At 47.5% G+C, this 20,502-nt stretch overlaps 1 protein-coding gene across 6 annotated transcripts in view; it reads left to right on the forward strand.

Annotated features, from left to right (window-relative positions):
- The first annotated feature begins 647 nt into the window (after positions 1–647).
- acsf3 (acyl-CoA synthetase family member 3) overlaps positions 648–20,502 on the forward strand; it is a 151,055-nt gene continuing 131,200 nt past the window's right edge. Inside the window, exons 1-3 of one of the 6 annotated variants that reach the window (XM_078544724.1) lie at positions 648–738; positions 3,505–4,277; positions 12,392–12,547. In XM_078544724.1, the coding sequence (XP_078400850.1) occupies positions 3,552–4,277; positions 12,392–12,547 (882 nt within the window). In that variant the 5' untranslated portion in view covers positions 648–738; positions 3,505–3,551. Of the gene's footprint in view, positions 739–2,933; positions 3,116–3,504; positions 4,278–12,391; positions 12,548–20,502 lie in introns of those variants that run through there. The other 5 variants (XM_078544725.1, XM_078544723.1, XM_078544720.1 and 2 more) reach the window with 5 other exon arrangements.

Consider the following 20,502-nt stretch of genomic DNA (forward strand, 5'->3'; position numbering starts at 1 on the left):
GCCAGTGTACAGACTGGGGAAACCACTTGTAAAGTATGAAGCGGAAAGGTTTAACTGACAAATAGGCCACAAACATTAACTTGGCATTTTCTTCCAGCTCCAGAGACCAAAAGCTGTTGACCTTCCAGTTAGTGACTAAGATCACTGCCTCCTGATGGCAAAGATCTGCATTACAGATAGAAAAAGAATTGAGAACATCCTCCTGACAGTAGCTGTGACTGAGAGTGTTGCAGCAGGTCAGTCAGTCAGGGATAGTCAGCAGCCTGGACTCTGTCAGACATTGACAGGCACCGGGGGCCCGGGCTCGCCGCCTCCTGTCCTGTGATGGAAAAGGGATGGATTGAGGGAGGAGAGCAACGAATCGCAGCCAGAAACAGGGGTCATCACTGGGTTCGCACAGCTGCACCATGACAGGCCCAGGCCACAGCTTCCTGTGAGAAGATGCTGTACTCCTGACAATGGCGCCCCCGGCCCCACGCCCCCACACCGGCCCCGCCCCCAAACTCTGGCCCCGCCCCCACTCAGCGGCCACGCCCCCAAACGCTGGCCCCGTTCCACCACCGTCCGGCCACGCCCCCTCATTCTCCGTCCCCGCCCCCCACTCATGCCCCGCCTCCCCCCGCACTCCAGCCCCGCTCCCCGGCCCCCGCTCCCACCGCACCGCCAGGACCGTTTCTCCGGTAACTTGTTCCGCTCGGACTCAGAGTCGGCGTCACTTCCTGTCCGTTGGAGTCTGAGGTAAGATCATGATGAGAAATTAGAAACAAACCGCAGGAAAGAGGGGAATGGAGGGGCTGGGAGGGAGGATGGGGCTTGTGTGGGGTGGGTGCTTGGGGGTTCTGTGGCGGGGCGATGTGTGAGGGGGGATGGGGTGTGAGGGGGGGGGGGATGGGGTGTGAGGGGGGGGGGGATGGGGTGTGAGGGGGGGGGGGATGGGGTGTGAGGGGGGGGGGGGATGGGGTGTGAGGGGGGGGGGGATGGGGTGTGAGGGGGGGGGGATGGGGTGTGAGGGGGGGGGGGATGGGGTGTGAGGGGGGGGGGGATGGGGTGTGAGGGGGGGGGGGAATGGGGTGTGAGGGGGGGGGGGATGGGGTGTGAGGGGGGGGGGAATGGGGTGTGAGGGGGGGGGGATGGGGTGTGAGGGGGGGGATGGGGTGTGAGGGGGGGGGGATGGGGTGTGAGGGGGGGGGGGGATGGGGTGTGGGGGGGGGGGGGATGGGGGTGAGGGGGGGGGGATGGGGTGTGAGGCGGGGGGGAATGGGGTGTGAGGCGGGGGTGGGGGAATGGGGTGTGAGGCGGGGGGGGAATGGGGTGTGAGGCGGGGGGGGAATGGGGTGTGAGGCGGGGGGGAATGGGGGTGTGAGGGGGGGGGAATGGGGGTGTGAGGGGGGGGGAATGGGGGTGTGAGGGGGGGGAATGGGGGTGTGAGGGGGGGGAATGGGGGTGTGAGGGGGGGTGGAATGGGGGTGTGAGGGGGGGGAATGGGGGTGTGGGGGGGGGGAATGGGGGTGTGAGGGGGGTGGAATGGGGGTGTGAGGGGGGGGAATGGGGGTGTGGGGGGGGGAATGGGGGTGTGAGGGGGGGGGAATGGGGGTGTGAGGGGGGGGGGAATGGGGGTGTGAGGGGGGGGAATGGGGGTGTGGGGGGGGGAATGGGGGTGTGAGGGGGGGGGGGAATGGGGGTGTGAGGGGGGGGAGGAATGGGGGTGTGAGGGGGGGGAATGGGGGTGTGGGGGGGGAATGGGGGTGTGAGGGGTGGGGGGGTGGGGGAATGGGGTGTGAGGCGGGGTGGGGGAATGGGGTGTGAGGCGGGGTGGGGGAATGGGGTGTGAGGCGGGGTGGGGGAATGGGGTGTGAGGCAGGGGGGGAAATGGGGTGTGAGGGGGGGTGGGGGAATGGGGTGTGAGGTGTCGGTTGGGGAATGGGGTGTGAGGTGTCGGTTGGGGAATGGGGTGTGAGGCGGGGGTGGGGGAATGGGGTGTGAGGTGGGGGTGGGGGAATGGGGTGGGGGAATGGGGTGTGAAGGGGGGTGGGGGAATGGGTTGTGAGGGGGGGGGTGGGGGAATGGGGTGTGAGGTGTCGGTTGGGGAATGGGGTGTGAGGCGGGGGTGGGGGAATGGGGTGTGAGGCGGGGGTGGGGGAATGGGGTGTGAGGCGGGGGTGGGGGAATGGGGTGTGAGGCGGGGGTGGGGGAATGGGGTGTGAGGCGGGGGTGGGATGCGGGGTGGGGGAATGGGATGTGAGGTGGGGGTGGGGGAATGGGATGTGAGGTGGGGGTGGGGGAATGGGGTGTGAGGCGGGGTGGGGGAATGGAGTGTGAGGCGGGGGTGGGGGAATGGGGTGTGAGGCGGGGGTGGGGGAATGGGGTGTGAGGCGGAGTGGGGGAATGGGGTGTGAGGCGGCGGTGGGGGAATGGGGTGTGAGGCGGGGTGGGGGAATGGGGTGTGAGGCGGGGGTGGGGGAATGGGGTGTGAGGCGGGGTGGGGGAATGGGGTGTGAGGCGGGGTGGGGGAATGGGGTGTGAGGCGGAGGTGTGAGGCGGGGTGGGGGAATGGGGTGTGAGGCGCGGGTGGGGGAATGGGGTGTGAGGCGCGGGTGGGGGAATGGGGTGTGAGGCGGGGGTGGGGGAATGGGGTGTGAGGCGGGGGTGGGGGAATGGGGTGTGAGGCGGGGGTGGGGGAATGGGGTGTGAGGCGGGGGTGGGGGAATGGGGTGTGAGGCGGGGGTGGGGGAATGGGGTGTGAGGCGTCGGTGGGGAATGGGGTGTGAGGCAGGGGTGGGGGAATGGGGTGTGAGGCGGGGGTGGGGGGAATGGGGTGTGAGGCGGGGGTGGGGGAATGGGGTGTGAGGCGGGGGTGGGGGAATGGGGTGTGAGGTAGGGGTGGGGGAATGGGGTGTGACCTGTGCTTTGTTCTCCCAGGTGAGGAGTTGTTGTGCATGGGAACATTACTTTACATCACCTGGGAGGATTCGGAGCACCAGGTCAGCTGTTATGAGTGAGATGCTGCAACAAGGGTCCTGCCTTGCACCAGCTGACTGTACAAAGTGGTCCAGTTGTATGTGTCTGTGCTGCTTTCAGAGCCTGATGCGTTGTGAATGTCTCCCTGGCTTGACAGGTTAAGCGTACATATGAACATATGAATTAGGAGCAGGAGGAGGCCACTCGGCCCCTCAAACCTGCTCCGCCATTTAAAAAGATTATGGCTGATCTGTTTGTAACCTCAACTCCATGTTCCTGTTTACCTCAATAAGCTTATCCAAGTGCATTGCCTAAATGAACTAGACTGTGAGACAAGACTTTGATCCATTGAAGTGTAGTTCCTGGCTGTTAAGGAACAGCACCTGAGCCAGTGCGCCACCCAGCCCCCAAAAGAAGAGGTCTTCATCTCTTGCCCCCCCCACCCCAAGTAGATTTAAATTCATAGTTCAAAGGTGAACAGACTGAGTCAAGTTCCCATCTATTGATTTGCCTGGAAATCTGACTGTTCCCTTTTCTCTAAATCAGCAGAAAGAGAAAGTCATCCAAGACAACTGAACAGCCAGCTGAGGATCATGAGTTGTCGAATGCTCTCGAGTTTCCTGAGATATGCTGCTGGATCAGTTTTTCATCACTATGCCCGTTGCTGGGGCCAATGGACATGTGCTGTCAGGAGTAAAGCCTTACAGAAAAACCTGAGTACAACAACACCCTTATTCATAAAAACAGAACAAGTTTTCACCAGAGTTGGGAATTTTGCAGACAGACTTGCAATTGTAGATGATAATGGTCATTACACATACAGAGACCTGTACCAATACAGCCTGGGCCTTTCGAGGAAGATTCAAAGTGCATTGGGATGTTTTGATGGTGACATCAAGGAGCAAAGAATTTCAATCCTGTGTCCGAATGATGTGTCGTACGTCGTTGCCCAGTGGGCCTCTTGGATGAGTGGCGGGGTGGTAGTGCCCCTGTGTGGAAATCATCCGGTTTCAGAGCTGGAATATATTGTTCAAGATTCTCAGAGCTCGTTAATCATTGTGGAGAAGAATTATGTAGAACTGGTGACACCAGTCGCTGACAGACTTGGTGTGAAATGCATTTTGTTACGAGGTTACAATCTGTCCCAAGAATCTTCTCCTGATACTGAACAACTGGAGAGAGATGCTGCTGCTCCTGTGCCAGATGCCAGTTATGTTGTCACAGACTGGAGGGACAGAGGAGCCATGATACTGTACACAAGTGGGACAACAGGGCGTCCCAAAGGAGTCCTCACCACCCATGGCATACTGTGCAGTCAGGTGACTTCCTTCCTCTGCTGCTTTCCCTCTTGGTTTGAGCTGGTTACTGGCCATGACCTTCACATGTGATTGACTGGACTTGCTATTCATCCCGCCAGGACAGGAGGGAGAGGGTGAAAGTGAATAAAAAGAGGAATGTGACCCCAGCCCGCCGTGTGCACAGCTGTTACTGATATCCCGGCAGAGAGTTCCGATCCCTCCGAGTGCCCTGCTGTGGAGAGGGGAGGCATTTCATTAACATCTTTAATTCAGGCCCCCCCCCCCCCCCCCCCAGTACAATGGAGAGCCTGTTTTTAATTTACCAGTTGCTGTGTGGGATGGCCAGGTGTTGAGAAACCCAGCAGTGAAAGGGAAGTGAGAGCTGCCAACTCCTTGGGAATCAGGAGGCCTCCCCTTTGTTCATTTCAGCCTCACTTTTCCCCTTGTCATGATCCCTAATACAAGCCCATCACAAGGGCAATTAGGGGTGGACAATAAATGTTGGCCTAGCCAGCGACACCCACACCCCATGAATGAATAAAAAAAATCTCCCAGGCCCTAATGCCCTCTGTCACCGAGCCCCAATAGTGTCCCACCCCCACTGATTGCTGGGCACCATCCCGAGGGGAGCCTGTCTATGTGGTCAGTTACTGATCTGGAAACGGAAGGGAAATGTAAATGAGGTCCTGCTGTTAACTTTGGCAAAATCTTTCCATTTCCTGCTTTGCTACGTTTTTTGTCCATTTCGGCCTTTCCTGAACCTCCTGCTTCTCCATAAATTTTGGGGCTAATGTGTGTGTGCTAAAACATCATGGCACTGGCAGCTCACTCCCTATTGTCCGTTATTCGATATATTAAACCCACCTCACCACCAACCCCTCAATTTGATTCCAGCCTGTAACTCACTCTGTAGCATCTGTTACTCTACATACAAACTCCCTGAACCCCTCAGTTAGATTCCAGTGTGTAACTCCTTCCTGGGTATCTGTTGTTCTATGTATAAACTCCCAAACCCCACGATTAGATTCCAGCTGTAACTCACCCCCAGTCCTCCAACGTTCACGACATTGTGAATCCTCTCGTCATTTTACTGTCCTTGTTGCTGCTGGTGATGTCACACCTTGAGGACACCACATTAGACCCTCTAGTCCAGAGAGAAGGAAGTGTGAATCTTTGCACCGCTTATATTTTTAAGATTAAGAGGTTGTGAGCTTTCATATGTCTGTGTTGTACATTGCCTGAGATGACAACCAAGTAACGATCTCACTGATCATGTGGAGAGCAGATCAGACAGTTAACGTCAGGTTAACCCTGGGGGTCTCATTAATATTCCCAACATTAACCATGCTCCTGAAAGCGATGTTCCAGGTGAATAGTCACAGCTCAGAGCCCTAACAGAAGCTGACTGCATAATGGAACATCTAATAGAGTCAACAGAAACACATTGCTTATTATAGAGGGAGAAATCATGGTTGAAAGCAAACTCTACACACAAGCCATTGTTACACATGCTGTGTAGACGTGTTAGTATCGTAGACTTTGTGTACATGAGCCGGTATTACAGGCACTGTGTACACAGGCTGGTAGCACAAAGACTGTGTACACAAGTCAGTAGTGCAGAAACTGTGTACATGCAAACTGGTATCACAGAGAATTTTAAAAATTCAGTCATAGGATGGGCATCGCTGGCTAGGCCAGCATTTATTGCCCATCCCTAATTTCCCTTGTTCAGAGGGCATTTTAAGAGTCAACCACATTGCTGTGGGCCTGGAGTCACATGTAGGCCATACCAGGTAAGGGTGGCACATTTCCTCCCCTAAAGGAGCATTAGTGAACAATCGACAATGGTTTCATGGTCATCATCAGACTATTAACTCCAGATTTTTATTGGATTCAATTTTCTGATTTGAAGCTGGGCCCCCAGAGAATTACCCTGAGTCTCGGGAATACTGGTCCAGTGGTTATACCACTATGCCACCACCTCCCCTTGTGTACACGGGCTGATATTACAGAAACTGTATCACAGAGACTGTGTACATGAGATAGTATTATAGAGACTCTGTCCATGAGCCAGTATTATGGGCCCTGTGTACATGAGCTGCTATCACAGAAATTGCATACATAATCTAGCATCATAGAGACTGTGTTACGAGGTGTGTGTACATGAGCTGGTATTACAGGGTCTAAATACTTCTGTATACATGGGGCGGTATTACAGATGCTGTGTACATGAGCTGGGATTGCAGGCACTCTGTCATGAGCTGGTGTTACAGGCACTGTGTACACTGGCTGGTATTAAAGAGACTGTACAAGGGCCGGTAGGACAGGCTGTGTGCACGGGCTTGTATTGCAGATGCTGTATCCACGAGCCAGTAATACATAGACTATATACATGAGCCGGTATTGTGGAAGCTGGTTAAACTAGCCGGTATCACAATATAGTGTACACGAGCTGGTGTTACAATGGCTGTGCACATGAGCTAGTATTAAGGACACTGTGTACACAAGTCAGTGTTGCAGAGGCATAGGAAATAGGAGAGGAGTAGATCATTCATCCCCTTGAGCCATATAAATACTGTGGCTACAAGAGCAGATCAGAGGCTAGGAATTGTGCCATGAGTAACTCACTTCCTGACTCCCCAAAGCCTGTCCACCATCTACAAGGCACAAGTCGGGAGTGTGATGGAATACTCCCCCCTTGCCTGGATGAGTGCAGCTCCAACAACGCTCAAGAAGCTTGACACCATCCAAGACAAAGCAGCTCAATTGATTGGCACCACATCTACAAACATTCACTCCTTCCATCACCGATGCACAGTAGCAGCAGTGTGTACCATCTACAAGATGCACTGCAGGAATTCACCAAGGCTCCTTTGACAGCACCTTCCAAACCCACAACCATTACAATCTAGACAGACGAGGGCAGCAGATAGATGGGAACACCGCCACCTGTAAGTTCCCCTCCAAGTCACTCACCATCCTGACTTGGAAATATATCGCCATTCCTTCACTGTCACTGAGTCAAAATCCTGGAACTCCCTCCCTAACAGCACTGTGGGTGTACAGCGGTTCAAGAAGGCAGCTCACCACCATCTTCTCAAGGGCAACTAAGGATGGGCAATAAATGCTGGTGCTGCCAGCGACATCCACATCCCGTGAATGAATAATAAAAGAAATGGTAGGGGTTGTCTATAGGCCCCCAAACAGTAATGGAGATGTAAAGGAAGGCATTAAGCAGGAAATTAGAGATGCATGCAATAAGGGTACAACTGTAATCTTGGGTGACTTTAATCTACATATAGTTTGGATAAACCAAGCTAGCAATAATACTGTGGAGGAGGATTTCCTGGAGTGTGTACATGATGGTTTTTTAAACCAATACATAGAGGAACCAACTAGAGAGCAGGCTGTCCTAGACTGGGTATGGTGCAATGAGGAAAGATTAATTAATAATCTTGTTGTGCGGGGCCCCTTGGGAAAGAGCGACCATAAGATGATGGAATTGTTCGTTAGGTTGGAGATTGAAGAAGTTGAACCAAAACTCAGGTCCTGAATCTAAATAAAGGGAACTATGAGCGTATGAGGCGCGAGTTGGCAATGATGGATTGGGGAACCTTACTAAAAGGGTTGACAGTGGATAGGCAGTGGCTAATATTTAAGGAACGTATGCATGAATCACAACAATTATTCATTCCTGTCTGGCACAAAAATAAAACAGGAAAGGTGGCTCAACCATGGCTTAAAGAAGAAACCAGGGATAGTATTAGATCCAAAGAGGAGACGTATAAAATTGCCAGATAAAGCAACAAGCCTGAGGATTGGGAGCAGTTTAGAATTCAGTAAAAGTGGACATAAAGATTGATCAAGAAGGGGAAAATGGAGTTTGAGTGTAAACTTTCAAGGAACGTAAAAACTGACTAAAATCTTCATAAAATATGTGAAGAGAAAATGATTAGTGAAGACAAGCATAGGTCCCTTACAGTCAGAAATGGACGAAATTATAATGGGGAACAAAAAAATGGCAGAAGAATTGAAGACATATTTTGGTTCTGTCTTCACAAAAGAGGACACATAATTTCCCAGAAATGTTAGGGAACCAAGGGTCTAGTGAAAGGGAGGAATTGAAGAAAATCAGTATTAGTAAAAAAAATGGTGCTAGAGAAATTAATGGGGTTAAAGGCTGAAAAATCCCCAGGGCCTGATAATCTACATCCCAGGGTACTAAAGGAAGTGGCACTAGAAATATTGGATACATTGGTGGTCATCTTCCAAAATTCTATAGACTCTGGAGCAGTTCCTACAGATTGGAGGGTGGCAAATGTAACCCCACTATTTAAAAAAGGAGGGAAAGAAGAAACAGCGATTTACAGACCAGTTATCCTAACATCAGTAGTGGGGAAAATGCTAGAGTCTATTATAAAAGACGTGGTAACAGAACACTTGGAAATCATTAACGGGATTAGACAAAGTCAGCATGGGTTTATGAAAGGGAAATCATGCTTAACTAATCTACTGGAGTTTTTTTGAGGATGTAACTAATAGAATAGATAAAGGAGAACCAGTGGATGTGGTGTATTTGGATTTCAAGAAGGCTTTTGAAAAGGTCCCACACAAGAGGCTAATAGGCAAAATTAAAGCACATGGGCTTTAGGGTAATATACTGGCATGGATTGAGAATTGGTTGGCAGACTGGAAACAGTGAGTGGGAATAAATGAGTCTTTTTCGAGGTGGCAGGCAATGACTAGTGGGGTACCGCAGGGATCAGTGCTTGGGCCCCAGCTATTCACAATATATATAAATGACTTGGATGAGGGAACCAAATGCAATATTTCGAAGTTTGCTGACAACACAAAACTGTGTGGGGTGTTGAGGAGGTTGCAAGGAGGCTTCAGGGCGATTTAGACAAGTTGTGTGTGTGGGCAAACACATGGCAGATGCAGTATAATGTGGATAAATGTGAAGTTATATGCTTTGATGTGAAAAACAGAAAGGCAGAGTATTATTTAAATGGTGATATATTGGGAAATGTGGATGTACAAAGGGATCTGGGTGTCCTTGTACATCAGTCAATGAAAGTAAACAGGCAGGTGCAGCAAGTAATTAGGAAGGCAAATGGTATGTTGGCCTTCATTGCAAGAGGATTTGAGTTCAGAAGTAGGAATGTCTTACTGCAGTTATACAAGGCCTTGGTGAGACCACACCTAGAGCATTGCATGCAGTTTTGGTCTCCCTACCTCAGAAAAGATATAGTAACCATAGATGGAGTGCAACGAAGGTTCACTAGGCTGATACTGGGGATGGCAGGACCGTTGTATGAGGAGAGATTGGTTTGACTGGGCCTGTATTCACTAGAGTTTAGAAGAGTGAGAGGGGATCTGATTGAAATGTATAAAATTCTAACAGGGCTGGACAGACTGGATGCAGGGAGGATGTTTCCCTTTGTTGGGGAGTTTAGAACCAGGGGCCACAGTCTCAGGATACGGGGCAGGTCATTTAGGACCGAGATGAGGAAAAATTTCTTCACTCAGAGGGTGGCCAACCTGTGGAATTCTCTACCACAGAAGGCTGTGGAGGCTGGGTCACTGAGTATATTCAAGAAAGAAATTGATACATTTTTGGATATTAGGGGCATCAAGGGGTTTGGAGATGAAATGGGAATATGGTGTTGAGATAGAGGATCAGCCTTGAGCATATTGAATGGCGGAGCAGGCTCGAAGGACCAAATGGCCTATTCCTGCTCCTAGTTTCTATGTGTTTCAATATATTGCTCTGGAAAACCACCTCGGATACATTGCAGGAATTCGTCCTCCACAGTATTAGTGCTAATTGGGTCTACCCATTCTATATGTAGATTCAAGCCCCTAATGATTACTGTATTACCCTTGTTAAATGCACCTCATTTCCTGATTTATACCGTGCCCTACATTACCTATAAACAACTCCTACCAAAGTTTGCTGCCACTTGCTCCACCCAAACAGATTCTCTATTTTAATCTTTCAATCTAATATCCTCTCTCACTCATGTGACTTGTCCACAAGCCAGTATTACAGACACTGAGTACATGTAATTAGGAAAGCTGATAGAATGTTATCACTTATTGTGAGGGGAATTGCTTACAAAAGTAGGGAGGTTGTGCTTTAGTTATAAAGGGCACTGGTGAGACCATATCTGGAGTACTATATACAGTTTTGGTCTCCTTATTTAAGGAAGGATGTAAATGCGTTCAAAGCAGTTCAGAGGAGGTATACTAGATTAATACTAGGAATGGGCAGGTTGTCTTATGAGGAAAGGCCAGGCAGGTTAGGCTCGTATCCAGTGGAGTTTGGAAGAATAAGAAGCGACTTGATTGAAACATATTAGATTCTGAGGGGTCTTGACAGATTGAAAGTGGAGAGGATGTTTCCTCTTGTGGAAGAATCTAGAATTAAGGGGCTATGGTTTAAAAATAAGGGGTTACTCATTTAAGACAGATGAGGAGAAGTGTTTTCTCTCAGAGGGTCGTGAGTGTGTTAAGAATGTTTGTTTAACATTCCGAACACTGTTCCCTAACTGCTGACTCCATTCCTAATCCCTGGCAAACAATCTGAGATGAAGTTCAATGCAGAGGTGTGAGGATGTTGCATTTTGGTCAGAAGAATGTGGGCAGACAATATAAAATAAGGGGTGAAATTTTGAAGGGGGTGCAGGAGCAGAAAGACTTGGGTGTATTTATGCAAAGATCATTGAAGGTGGCAGGACAGGTGGAGGGAGCAGTTAATAAAGCATATAGTATCCTGGGCTTTATTAATAGGGGCATAGAGTACAAGAGCAGGGAGGTTATCCTGAATTTATATAAGACACTTGTTAGACTTCAGCTGGAATATTGTGTACAGTTCTGGGCACCATATTATAGGAAGGATGTGAACACATTGCAGAGAGTGCAGAAGAGGTTTACAAGAATAGTTCCAGGGAGAGAAACTTCAGTTATGAAGGTAGATTTGAAGAGGTTGGGACTGTTCTCCTTGGAGAGAAGAAGGCCGAGAGGAGATTTGATAGAGATGATCAAAATCATGAGGATGTGAGACAGAGTAGATAGGGTGAAGCTGTTCCCACTCGTAAAAGGATCAAGAATGAGAGGGCATGGATTTAAAGTGATTTGTAAAAGAGGCAAGTGTGATGTGAGATACTTTCACACAACAAGTGGTTCAGGCCTGGAATGTGCTGCCTGGAAGTGTGGTGGAGGCAGGTTCAGTTGAGGCATTAAGAGGACATTAGTTGATTATTTGAATAGAAACAATGTACAAGGGTACGGGGAAAAGGCAGGGCAATGGCACTAGGTCATAATACTCATTTGGAGAGCCAGTGCAGACATGATGGGCTGAATGGCCTCCTTCTGTGCTGTTAAGATCCTGTGATTGAACCAGTCTGTTTGCAACCTTGGTCTCACTTTTGATCCTATGATGAGCTTCCGACCTCATATTTGTGCCAACATTAAGACTGCCTGTTCCACTTCTGTAACATTGCTTGATTTTTTTCCTGTCTCAGCTCATCTGCTGAAACCCTCATTCATGCCTTTGTTAGTGTTAGGCTCAACTGTTCCAATACTCTCCTCGGGGTCACCCACATTCTACTCCCTGTAAACTTGAGATAGACCAAAACTCTGCTGCCCTTGCCTTGACTGACAGCTACTCCCATTCCCCTATCACCCCTGTGTTTGTTGACCTACATTTACTCCTAATCAAGCAACGTCTTGACTTTAAAATTCAAATCCTTATTTTCAAATCCCTCAATGGGCTTTACCGCTCCTTAACCCCACAACCCTCTGAGATTTCTGCGATCCTCTAATTCTCGCCCCTTGTGCATTCTGACTTATAATTGCACCATCATTGATGGCCATACTTTCAGTTGCGTTGGCCTTAAGCTCTGGCATTCCCTCCCTACACCTCTCCGTTTCTCCTTCAAGACGCATCTTAAAAACTATCTCTTTGATCAAGCTTTTGGTCATCTGCCCTAATATCTCCTTATGTGCTTGGTGTCATACTTTGTTTTATAATGTTCTCATGAAGTGCCTTGGAAAACATTAAAGGTGCTACATAAATATGTTATTTTCACTGTGTTGCGTAGCACCAACTGTGTAAATTTATCTATCTACAGGTGACCAGCCTGGTGAAGCAATGGGAATGGAGCAGGGATGATGTGATTCTCCACGTTCTACCACTACATCACCTCCATGGAGTTCTCAATAAACTGCTGTGCCCCCTCTGGGTTGGGGCTACCTGCGTGATGCTCCCAGAATTCAATGCCAAACGGGTAAGTTGGGAACAACACGAGCACAATTCTAAAAGAGTGAAATGTGATGAATGTTGGTTGAAAGAATTCTATAATTGTATTCACTGATGGTTAAAAAACAAAGATTGCTTCTGTAATCTACTTTCCTGGATCATGTCAAATGGAACCAACTAACTTGGAATAATTAACGGTGCATTCTATATTGTACAGTATACCGTGAGGGTTCAGTCTGTATTTCTGATTTTATATTGTACAGTATACATTTTTAAAAATTCACTTATGGGATGTGGGTGTCACTGGCTATGCCAGCATTTATTGCCCATCTCTAATAGTCCTTGAGAAGGTGTTGATGAGCTGCCTTCTTGAACCACTACAGTCCATGTGGTGTAGGCACAACCACAGTGCTGTTAGGGAGGGAGTTCCAGGATTTTGACCCAGTGACAGTGAAGGAACAGTGATTTATTTCCAAGTCAGGATGGTGATTGGCTTGGAGGGGAACTTCCAGGTGGTGGGGTTCCCACGTATTTGCTGCCCTTGTCCTTCTAGATGGTAGCGATCCAGGGTTTGGAAGGTGCTGCCTAAGGAGCTTTGGTGAGCTTCTGCAATGCATCTTGTAGGTGGTATACACTGCTGCTACTGTTCGTCGGTGGTGGAGGAAGTGAATGTTTGTGGATGGGGTGCCAATTAAACATGCTGCTTTATCCTGGATGGTGTCAAGCTTCTTGAGTGTTGTTGAAGCTGCACTCATCCAGGCAAATGGAGAGTATTCCATCACATTTCTGAGTTGCGCCTTGTAGATGGTGGACAGGCTTTAGGGAGTCAGGAGGTGAGTTACTCGCCACAGAATTCCTAGCCTCTGACTTGCTCTTGTAGCCACAGTATTTATATGGCTAGTCCAGTTCCCATTACGGTCAGTGGTAACCCCTAGGATGTTAATAGTGGGGGATTCAGCGATGGTAATACCATTGAATGTCATGGGGCGATGGTTGGATTCCCTCTTGTTGGAGATGGTCATTGCCTGGCACTTGTGTGGCATGAAAGTTACTTACCACTTGTCAGCCAAAGCCACGATGTTGCCCAGGTCTTGCTGCATTTTGACATGGACTGCTTTAGTATTTGAGGAGTCGTGAATGGTGCTGAACGTTTTGAAATCGTCAGCGAACATCCCCATTTCTAACCATATGATGGAAGGAAGGTCATTGATGAAGTAGTTGAAGATGGTTGGGCCTAGGATCCTGAGGGCTAAGTCTGTATTTCTGATTGTATATTGTACAGTATATGGAGTGAGGGTTCAGTCTGTATTTCTGATTATATCTTGTACAGTATATGGAGTGAGGGTTCAGTCTGTATTTCTGATTATATCTTGTACAGTATATGGAGTGAGGGTTCAGACTGTATTTCTGATTATATCTTGTACAGTATATGGAGTGAGGGTTCAGTCTGTATTTCTGATTGTATATTGTACAGTATATGGAGTGAGGGTTCAGACTGTATTTCCGATTATATCTTGTACAGCATATGGAGTGAGGGTTCAGTCTGTATTTCTGATTGTATATTGTACAGTATATGGAGTTCAGGGTTCAGACTGTATTTCTGATTATATCTTGTACAGTATATGGAGTGAGGGTTCAGTCTGTATTTCTGATTGTATATTGTACAGTATATGGAGTGAGGGTTCAGTCTGTATTTCTGATTATATCTTGTACAGTATATGGAGTGAGGGTTCAGTCTGTATTTCTGATTGTATATTGTACAGTATATGGAGTGAGGGTTCAGTCTGTATTTCTGATTGTATATTGTACAGTATATGGAGTGAGGGTTCAGTCTGTATTTCTGATTGTATATTGTACAGTATATGGAGTGAGGGTTCAGTCTGTATTTCTGATTATATCTTGTACAGTATATGGAGTGAGGGTTCAGACTGTATTTCTGATTATATCTTGTACAGTATATGGAGTGAGGGTTCAGTCTGTATTTCTGATTGTATATTGTACAGTATATGGAGTGAGGGTTCAGTCTGTATTTCTGATTGTATATTGTACAGTATATGGAGTGAGGGTTCAGTCTGTATTTCTGATTATATCTTGTACAGTATATGGAGTGAGGGTTCAGTCTGTATTTCTGATTATATCTTGTACAGTATATGGAGTGAGGGTTCAGACTGTATTTCTGATTATATCTTGTACAGTATATGGAGTGAGGGTTCAGACTGTATTTCTGATTGTATATTGTACAGTATATGGAGTGAGGGTTCAGTCTGTATTTCTGATTGTATATTGTACAGTATATGGAGTGAGGGTTCAGTCTGTATTTCTGATTGTATATTGTACAGTATATGGAGTGAGGGTTCAGTCTGTATTTCTGATTGTATATTGTACAGTATATGGAGTGAGGGTTCAGACTGTATTTCTGATTGTATATTGTACAGTATATGGAGTGAGGGTTCAGACTGTATTTCTGATTATATCTTGTACAGTATATGGAGTGAGGGTTCAGACTGTATTTCTGATTATATATTGTACAGTATATAGAGTGAGGGTTCAGACTGTATTTCTGATTATATCTTGTACAGTATATGGAGTGAGGGTTCAGACTGTATTTCTGATTGTATCTTGTACAGTATATGGAGTGAGGGTTCAGACTGTATTTCTGATTGTATATTGTACAGTATATGGAGTGAGGGTTCAGACTGTATTTCTGATTATATCTTGTACAGTATATGGAGTGAGGGTTCAGACTGTATTTCTGATTGTATATTGTACAGTATATGGAGTGAGGGTTCAGACTGTATTTCTGATTGTATATTGTACAGTATATGGAGTGAGGGTTCAGTCTGTATTTCTGATTGTATATTGTACAGTATATGGAGTGAGGGTTCAGTCTGTATTTCTGATTGTATATTGTACAGTATATGGAGTGAGGGTTCAGACTGTATTTCTGATTATATCTTGTACAGTATATGGAGTGAGGGTTCAGACTGTATTTCTGATTATATCTTGTACAGTATATGGAGTGAGGGTTCAGTCTGTATTTCTGATTATATCTTGTACAGTATATGGAGTGAGGGTTCAGACTGTATTTCTGATTGTATATTGTACAGTATATGGAGTGAGGGTTCAGACTGTATTTCTGATTGTATATTGTACAGTATATGGAGTGAGGGTTCAGTCTGTATTTCTGATTGTATATTGTACAGTATATGGAGTGAGGGTTCAGACTGTATTTCTGATTGTATATTGTACAGTATATGGAGTGAGGGTTCAGACTGTATTTCTGATTGTATATTGTACAGTATATGGAGTGAGGGTTCAGACTGTATTTCTGATTATATCTTGTACAATATATGGAGTGAGGGTTCAGACTGTATTTCTGATTGTATATTGTACAGTATATGGAGTGAGGGTTCAGTCTGTATTTCTGATTGTATATTGTACAGTATATGGAGTGAGGGTTCAGTCTGTATTTCTGATTATATATTGTACAGTATATGGAGTGAGGGTTCAGTCTGTATTTCTGATTGTATATTGTACAGTATATGGAGTGAGGGTTCAGTCTGTATTTCTGATTGTATATTGTACAGTATATGGAGTGAGGGTTCAGACTGTATTTCTGATTGTATATTGTACAGTATATGGAGTGAGGGTTCAGTCTGTATTTCTGATTATATATTGTACAGTATATGGAGTGAGGGTTCAGTCTGTATTTCTGATTGTATATTGTACAGTATATGGAGTGAGGGTTCAGTCTGTATTTCTGATTGTATATTGTACAGTATATGGAGTGAGGGTTCAGTCTGTATTTCTGATTGTATATTGTACAGTATATGGAGTGAGGGTTCAGACTGTATTTCTGATTGTATATTGTACAGTATATGGAGTGAGGGTTCAGACTGTATTTCTGATTGTATATTGTACAGTATATAGAGTGAGGGTTCAGACTGTATTTCTGATTGTAATGTTATGATCCCAGCTGATGTTGTTACTGGGCAAGTCAGATCCCAGGCTGGAACCTGGCTTGATAGATCCTGACTTTTATTTTTTGTTTAGATACATGGAGGGTGGCCACTGAACAGAGTCACAGGAGTCAGCTGATGAATTTTTAACAAAAGAATGAAACATTTATTAAACAAGAAAAGATGAACTATTTTACAATACTTCTTCACCCACAACTATATCTTTACAGGCGTATATATAGATTTTTAAGGGTGACACAGGTTACAAAAGCTATTTTATGCTCTAATGTTCAGAGTAAGGGCACAGCCCATGTAAACCAATAGACAACCTGTGGTCAGGCACACCACACTCTGAAACCAAGTGTCAGATGTCACCCCACACAGATGCTATGGATCTTTCCTCAACTCCTCCCAAACACTTGTCATGAGCCAACTGGCCTCACTAATCTCCACCTTTCACATGGGGTTTCCAATCTCTACTTTTGGAGAATTCGCTTTGGAACCTTTTCCCAAACTGACGCTTTCTCTCAGACGCTTCCACAACTGTCCACTGCCAGGGTTTTGAATTCTCCTTCTGATGTTCCTCTCACCTAGATCGCCTCGTGCATTCAAGGTTCCTTCTACACACTCTCTCTCAAATACTCAGCCATGCCAACAGAACACCACTTAATGCCATCTTAATTCACCACCTTGCTCTCATGCTCACATTTCCCCCTCGGCTTGCTGCATTGTTCCTGTGAAGCTTAATGCAAGCTTGAGGAACAGCACCTCATCTTCCGACTTTACAGCCTTCTGAACTCAACACTGAGTTCACAATTTAAGGCCATGAACTCTGTCCCCCATTTTGATTCTGTTTTTTGCCATGTTTTGGTTTGAATCTTGTTTTTCATGTTTTGGACAGAGCTGTTCATTATTCTGCCATTCACACACACTCTAGATAATGCTTTGTTTCTTTATTACAACCATTTCCACTCCCTTTGCCTTTTGTTCCATGACATCTCTCCTGTCCTCTACCTTTTCTCATACCTTTCCTTTTGTTCTTCTTCCCCCTCCCCCTTTCAATCGCATAAAACTATCACATTTCTACCTTCCTTCAGTTCCAAAGGAGAACCATAACTTGAAACATTAACTCTGTTTCTCTCTCTACAGATGCTGCCAGACCTGCTGAATATTTCCATCACTTTGTTTTTATTTCAGATTTCCAGCATCCACAGTATTTTGCTTTTTTATAGAAATTAGAGCAGATTTGTCCCATTTTTTCCTGTATTTGGTGTGAGTAGCACTATTGTTTAATAGTGATCTGGTGCCTCAGTCACTGTGTTAATGGCTGCGAAAGAGTTTGGCATCAGCACTGTGAACTGATCACAATACACATGACACGCTCAGCCAGAGCACTGCAGTGATGGCTTATGACTGGAATTACTAATGATGAGGGACAGAGCAGCATGAGAGCATGTGGCTACTCCACATGTTGGAGGCTGATGATTGATTGCTCTCAGGATCTAAGCTCTTATATGTGTTGGTTGACAACACAGGCAGATCAATGAACTGACATTGAGCAATGAGGCTGTGTCATGGTCTCCGCACTTTATTTAAAACCAGTGGGATGATTGACAGGAAAGGGAACAGAGAGAATGCAATTTAGGACGATGTGCATTGGCATTGCAAGTGTCTGTAGCCTGAGAGGCCCTTGGGAGTTGGATTATGATGTTGAATCAGTAAGCAGGCTTTTCCTTGCCTTTTCCCAGGTGAGATTGAGTCAGTGAAGGACACAAATTGCCTTTTTAGCAGTTTCCACTTAGACCTCAAAGTGTTTGGCAGATACTTCATGAGGGAAAAAACAGATAATGCGAAGTTTGACTTTTCAATGTATCTCATTGTTTGTATTAACTCATTGCGATGTATAGCCATGTCTTCCCGTCAATGCTCTATATTAAAAGAACAGATTTACTTTGTGAGTGCTGTGAAATAATTGGGACCTGGGACGTTTTGCAGTTTGTGAGTAGTCTCTGAACTTGATGTTGAAATGAAAGTCTTCAACTCAGTCCCAGTGATTGACTGTTTCATACACAAATACAGAGAGCTCCAAGTCGGGTAGTTTAAAAGGACGAGCATTTATCTGGTACCTTCTCACATCTCTCAAACACCTCAAACTACTTATTTTAGCAATAAAGTCAGAGTTGTAATATAGATAAACACAGTAGTATATGTGCTTAATAAGATCAAACAACAATGTGATGAATTACACCTCTTTTAGGTGGTGTTAGGGAAAGGGAAAAATGTTGAACAGGATGCAGGGAAAACTCAAAACAAAAACAGAAACAGAAATACCTGGAAAAACTCAGCAGGTCTGGCAGCATCGGCGGAGGAGAGCACAGTTGACGTTTCGAGTCCTCATGACCCTTCAACAGAACTAAGTAAAAGTAGGAAAGGGGTGAAATATAAGCTGGTTTGGTTGGGGGGGGGTTGTTGGGACAAGCAGCCAGTAATAGGTGGAGATATCCAAAAGCTGTCACAGACAAAAGGACAAAGAGGTGTTGAAGGTGGTGATATTATCTAAAGGAATGTGCTCATTCAGAGTAGAAAGCAGGACAGGTTGAAGGGTCATGAAGACTTGAAACGTCAACTGTGCTCTCCTCCGCCGATGCTGCCAGACCTGCTGAGTTTTTCCAGGTATTTCTGTTTCTGTTTTTGTTTTGGATTTCCAGCATCCACAATTTTTTGCTTTTATGGCAGGGAAAACTCGTTGCTGCTCTTTGAATAGTACTATGGATACTTTAATGTGTAAGTTAACCAATGAAATCAAGTCAGCAAGTAGATCCTCAGTTCAATATCTTCCTGAAGCAGTGCTCCCTCAGTGCTGACCCTCCCACAGTGCGGTGCTCCCTCAGTGCTGACCCTCCCACAGTGCGGCGCTCCCTCAGTGCTGACCCTCCCACAGTGCGGCGCTCCCTCAGTGCTGACCCTCCCACAGTGCGGCGCTCCCTCAGTGCTGACCCTCCCACAGTGCGGCGCTCCCTCAGTGCTGACCCTCCCACAGTGCGGCGCCCCCTCAGTGCTGACCCTCCCACAGTGCGGCGCTCCCTCAGTGCTGACCCTCTCACAGTGCGGCGCTCCCTCAGTGCTGACCCTCCCACAGTGCGGCGCTCCCTCAGTGCTGACCCTCCCACAGTTCGGCGCTCCCTCAGTGCTGACCCTCCCACAGTGCGGCGCTCCCTCAGTGCTGACCCTCCCACAGTGCGGCGCTCCCTCAGTGCTGACCCTCCCACAGTGCGGCGCTCCCTCAGTGCTGACCTTCCCACAGTGCGGCGCTCCCTCAGTGCTGACCCTCCCACAGTGCGGCGCTCCCTCAGTGCTGACCCTCCCACAGTGCGGCGCTCCCTCAGTGCTGACCCTCCCACAGTGCGGCGCTCCCTCAGTGCTGACCCTCCCACAGTGCGGCGCTCCCTCAGTGCTGACCCTTCCACAGTGCGGCGCTCCCTCAGTGCTGACCCTCCCACAGTGCGGCGCTCCCTCAGTGCTGACCCTCCCACAGTGCGGCGCTCCCTCAGTGCTGACCCTCCCACAGTGCGGCGCTCCCTCAGTGCTGACCCTCCCACAGTGCGGCGCTCCTTCAGTGCTGACCCTCCCACAGTGCGGCGCTCCCTCAGTGCTGACCCTCCCACAGTGCGGCGCTCCCTCAGTGTTGACCCTCCCACAGTGCGGCGCTCCCTCAGTACTGACCCTCTGTCACTGCGGGACTCCCACAGTACTGACCACCTGACAGTGCAGCACTCCCCAGTGCAGACCCTCTGGCGGTGCAGCGTTCCCTCAGTGCAGACCCTTTGACAGTGCGATGCTCCCTCAGCACTGACCCTGTGACAATGTGGCACCCCCTCACTACTGACTCGCCGACGGTGAGGTGCACCCTCAGTGCTGACCCTCCGACATTGCAACAATCCCTCGGTACTGACCCTCCGACATTGCAACACTCCCTCAGTACTGACCCTCCGACATTGCAACACTCCCTCGGTACTGACCCTCC

The sequence above is a fragment of the Cetorhinus maximus genome, chromosome 6 (assembly GCF_964194155.1).
Source record: "Cetorhinus maximus chromosome 6, sCetMax3.hap1.1, whole genome shotgun sequence".
In the NCBI taxonomy this organism is placed as follows: Eukaryota; Metazoa; Chordata; class Chondrichthyes; order Lamniformes; family Cetorhinidae; genus Cetorhinus; species Cetorhinus maximus.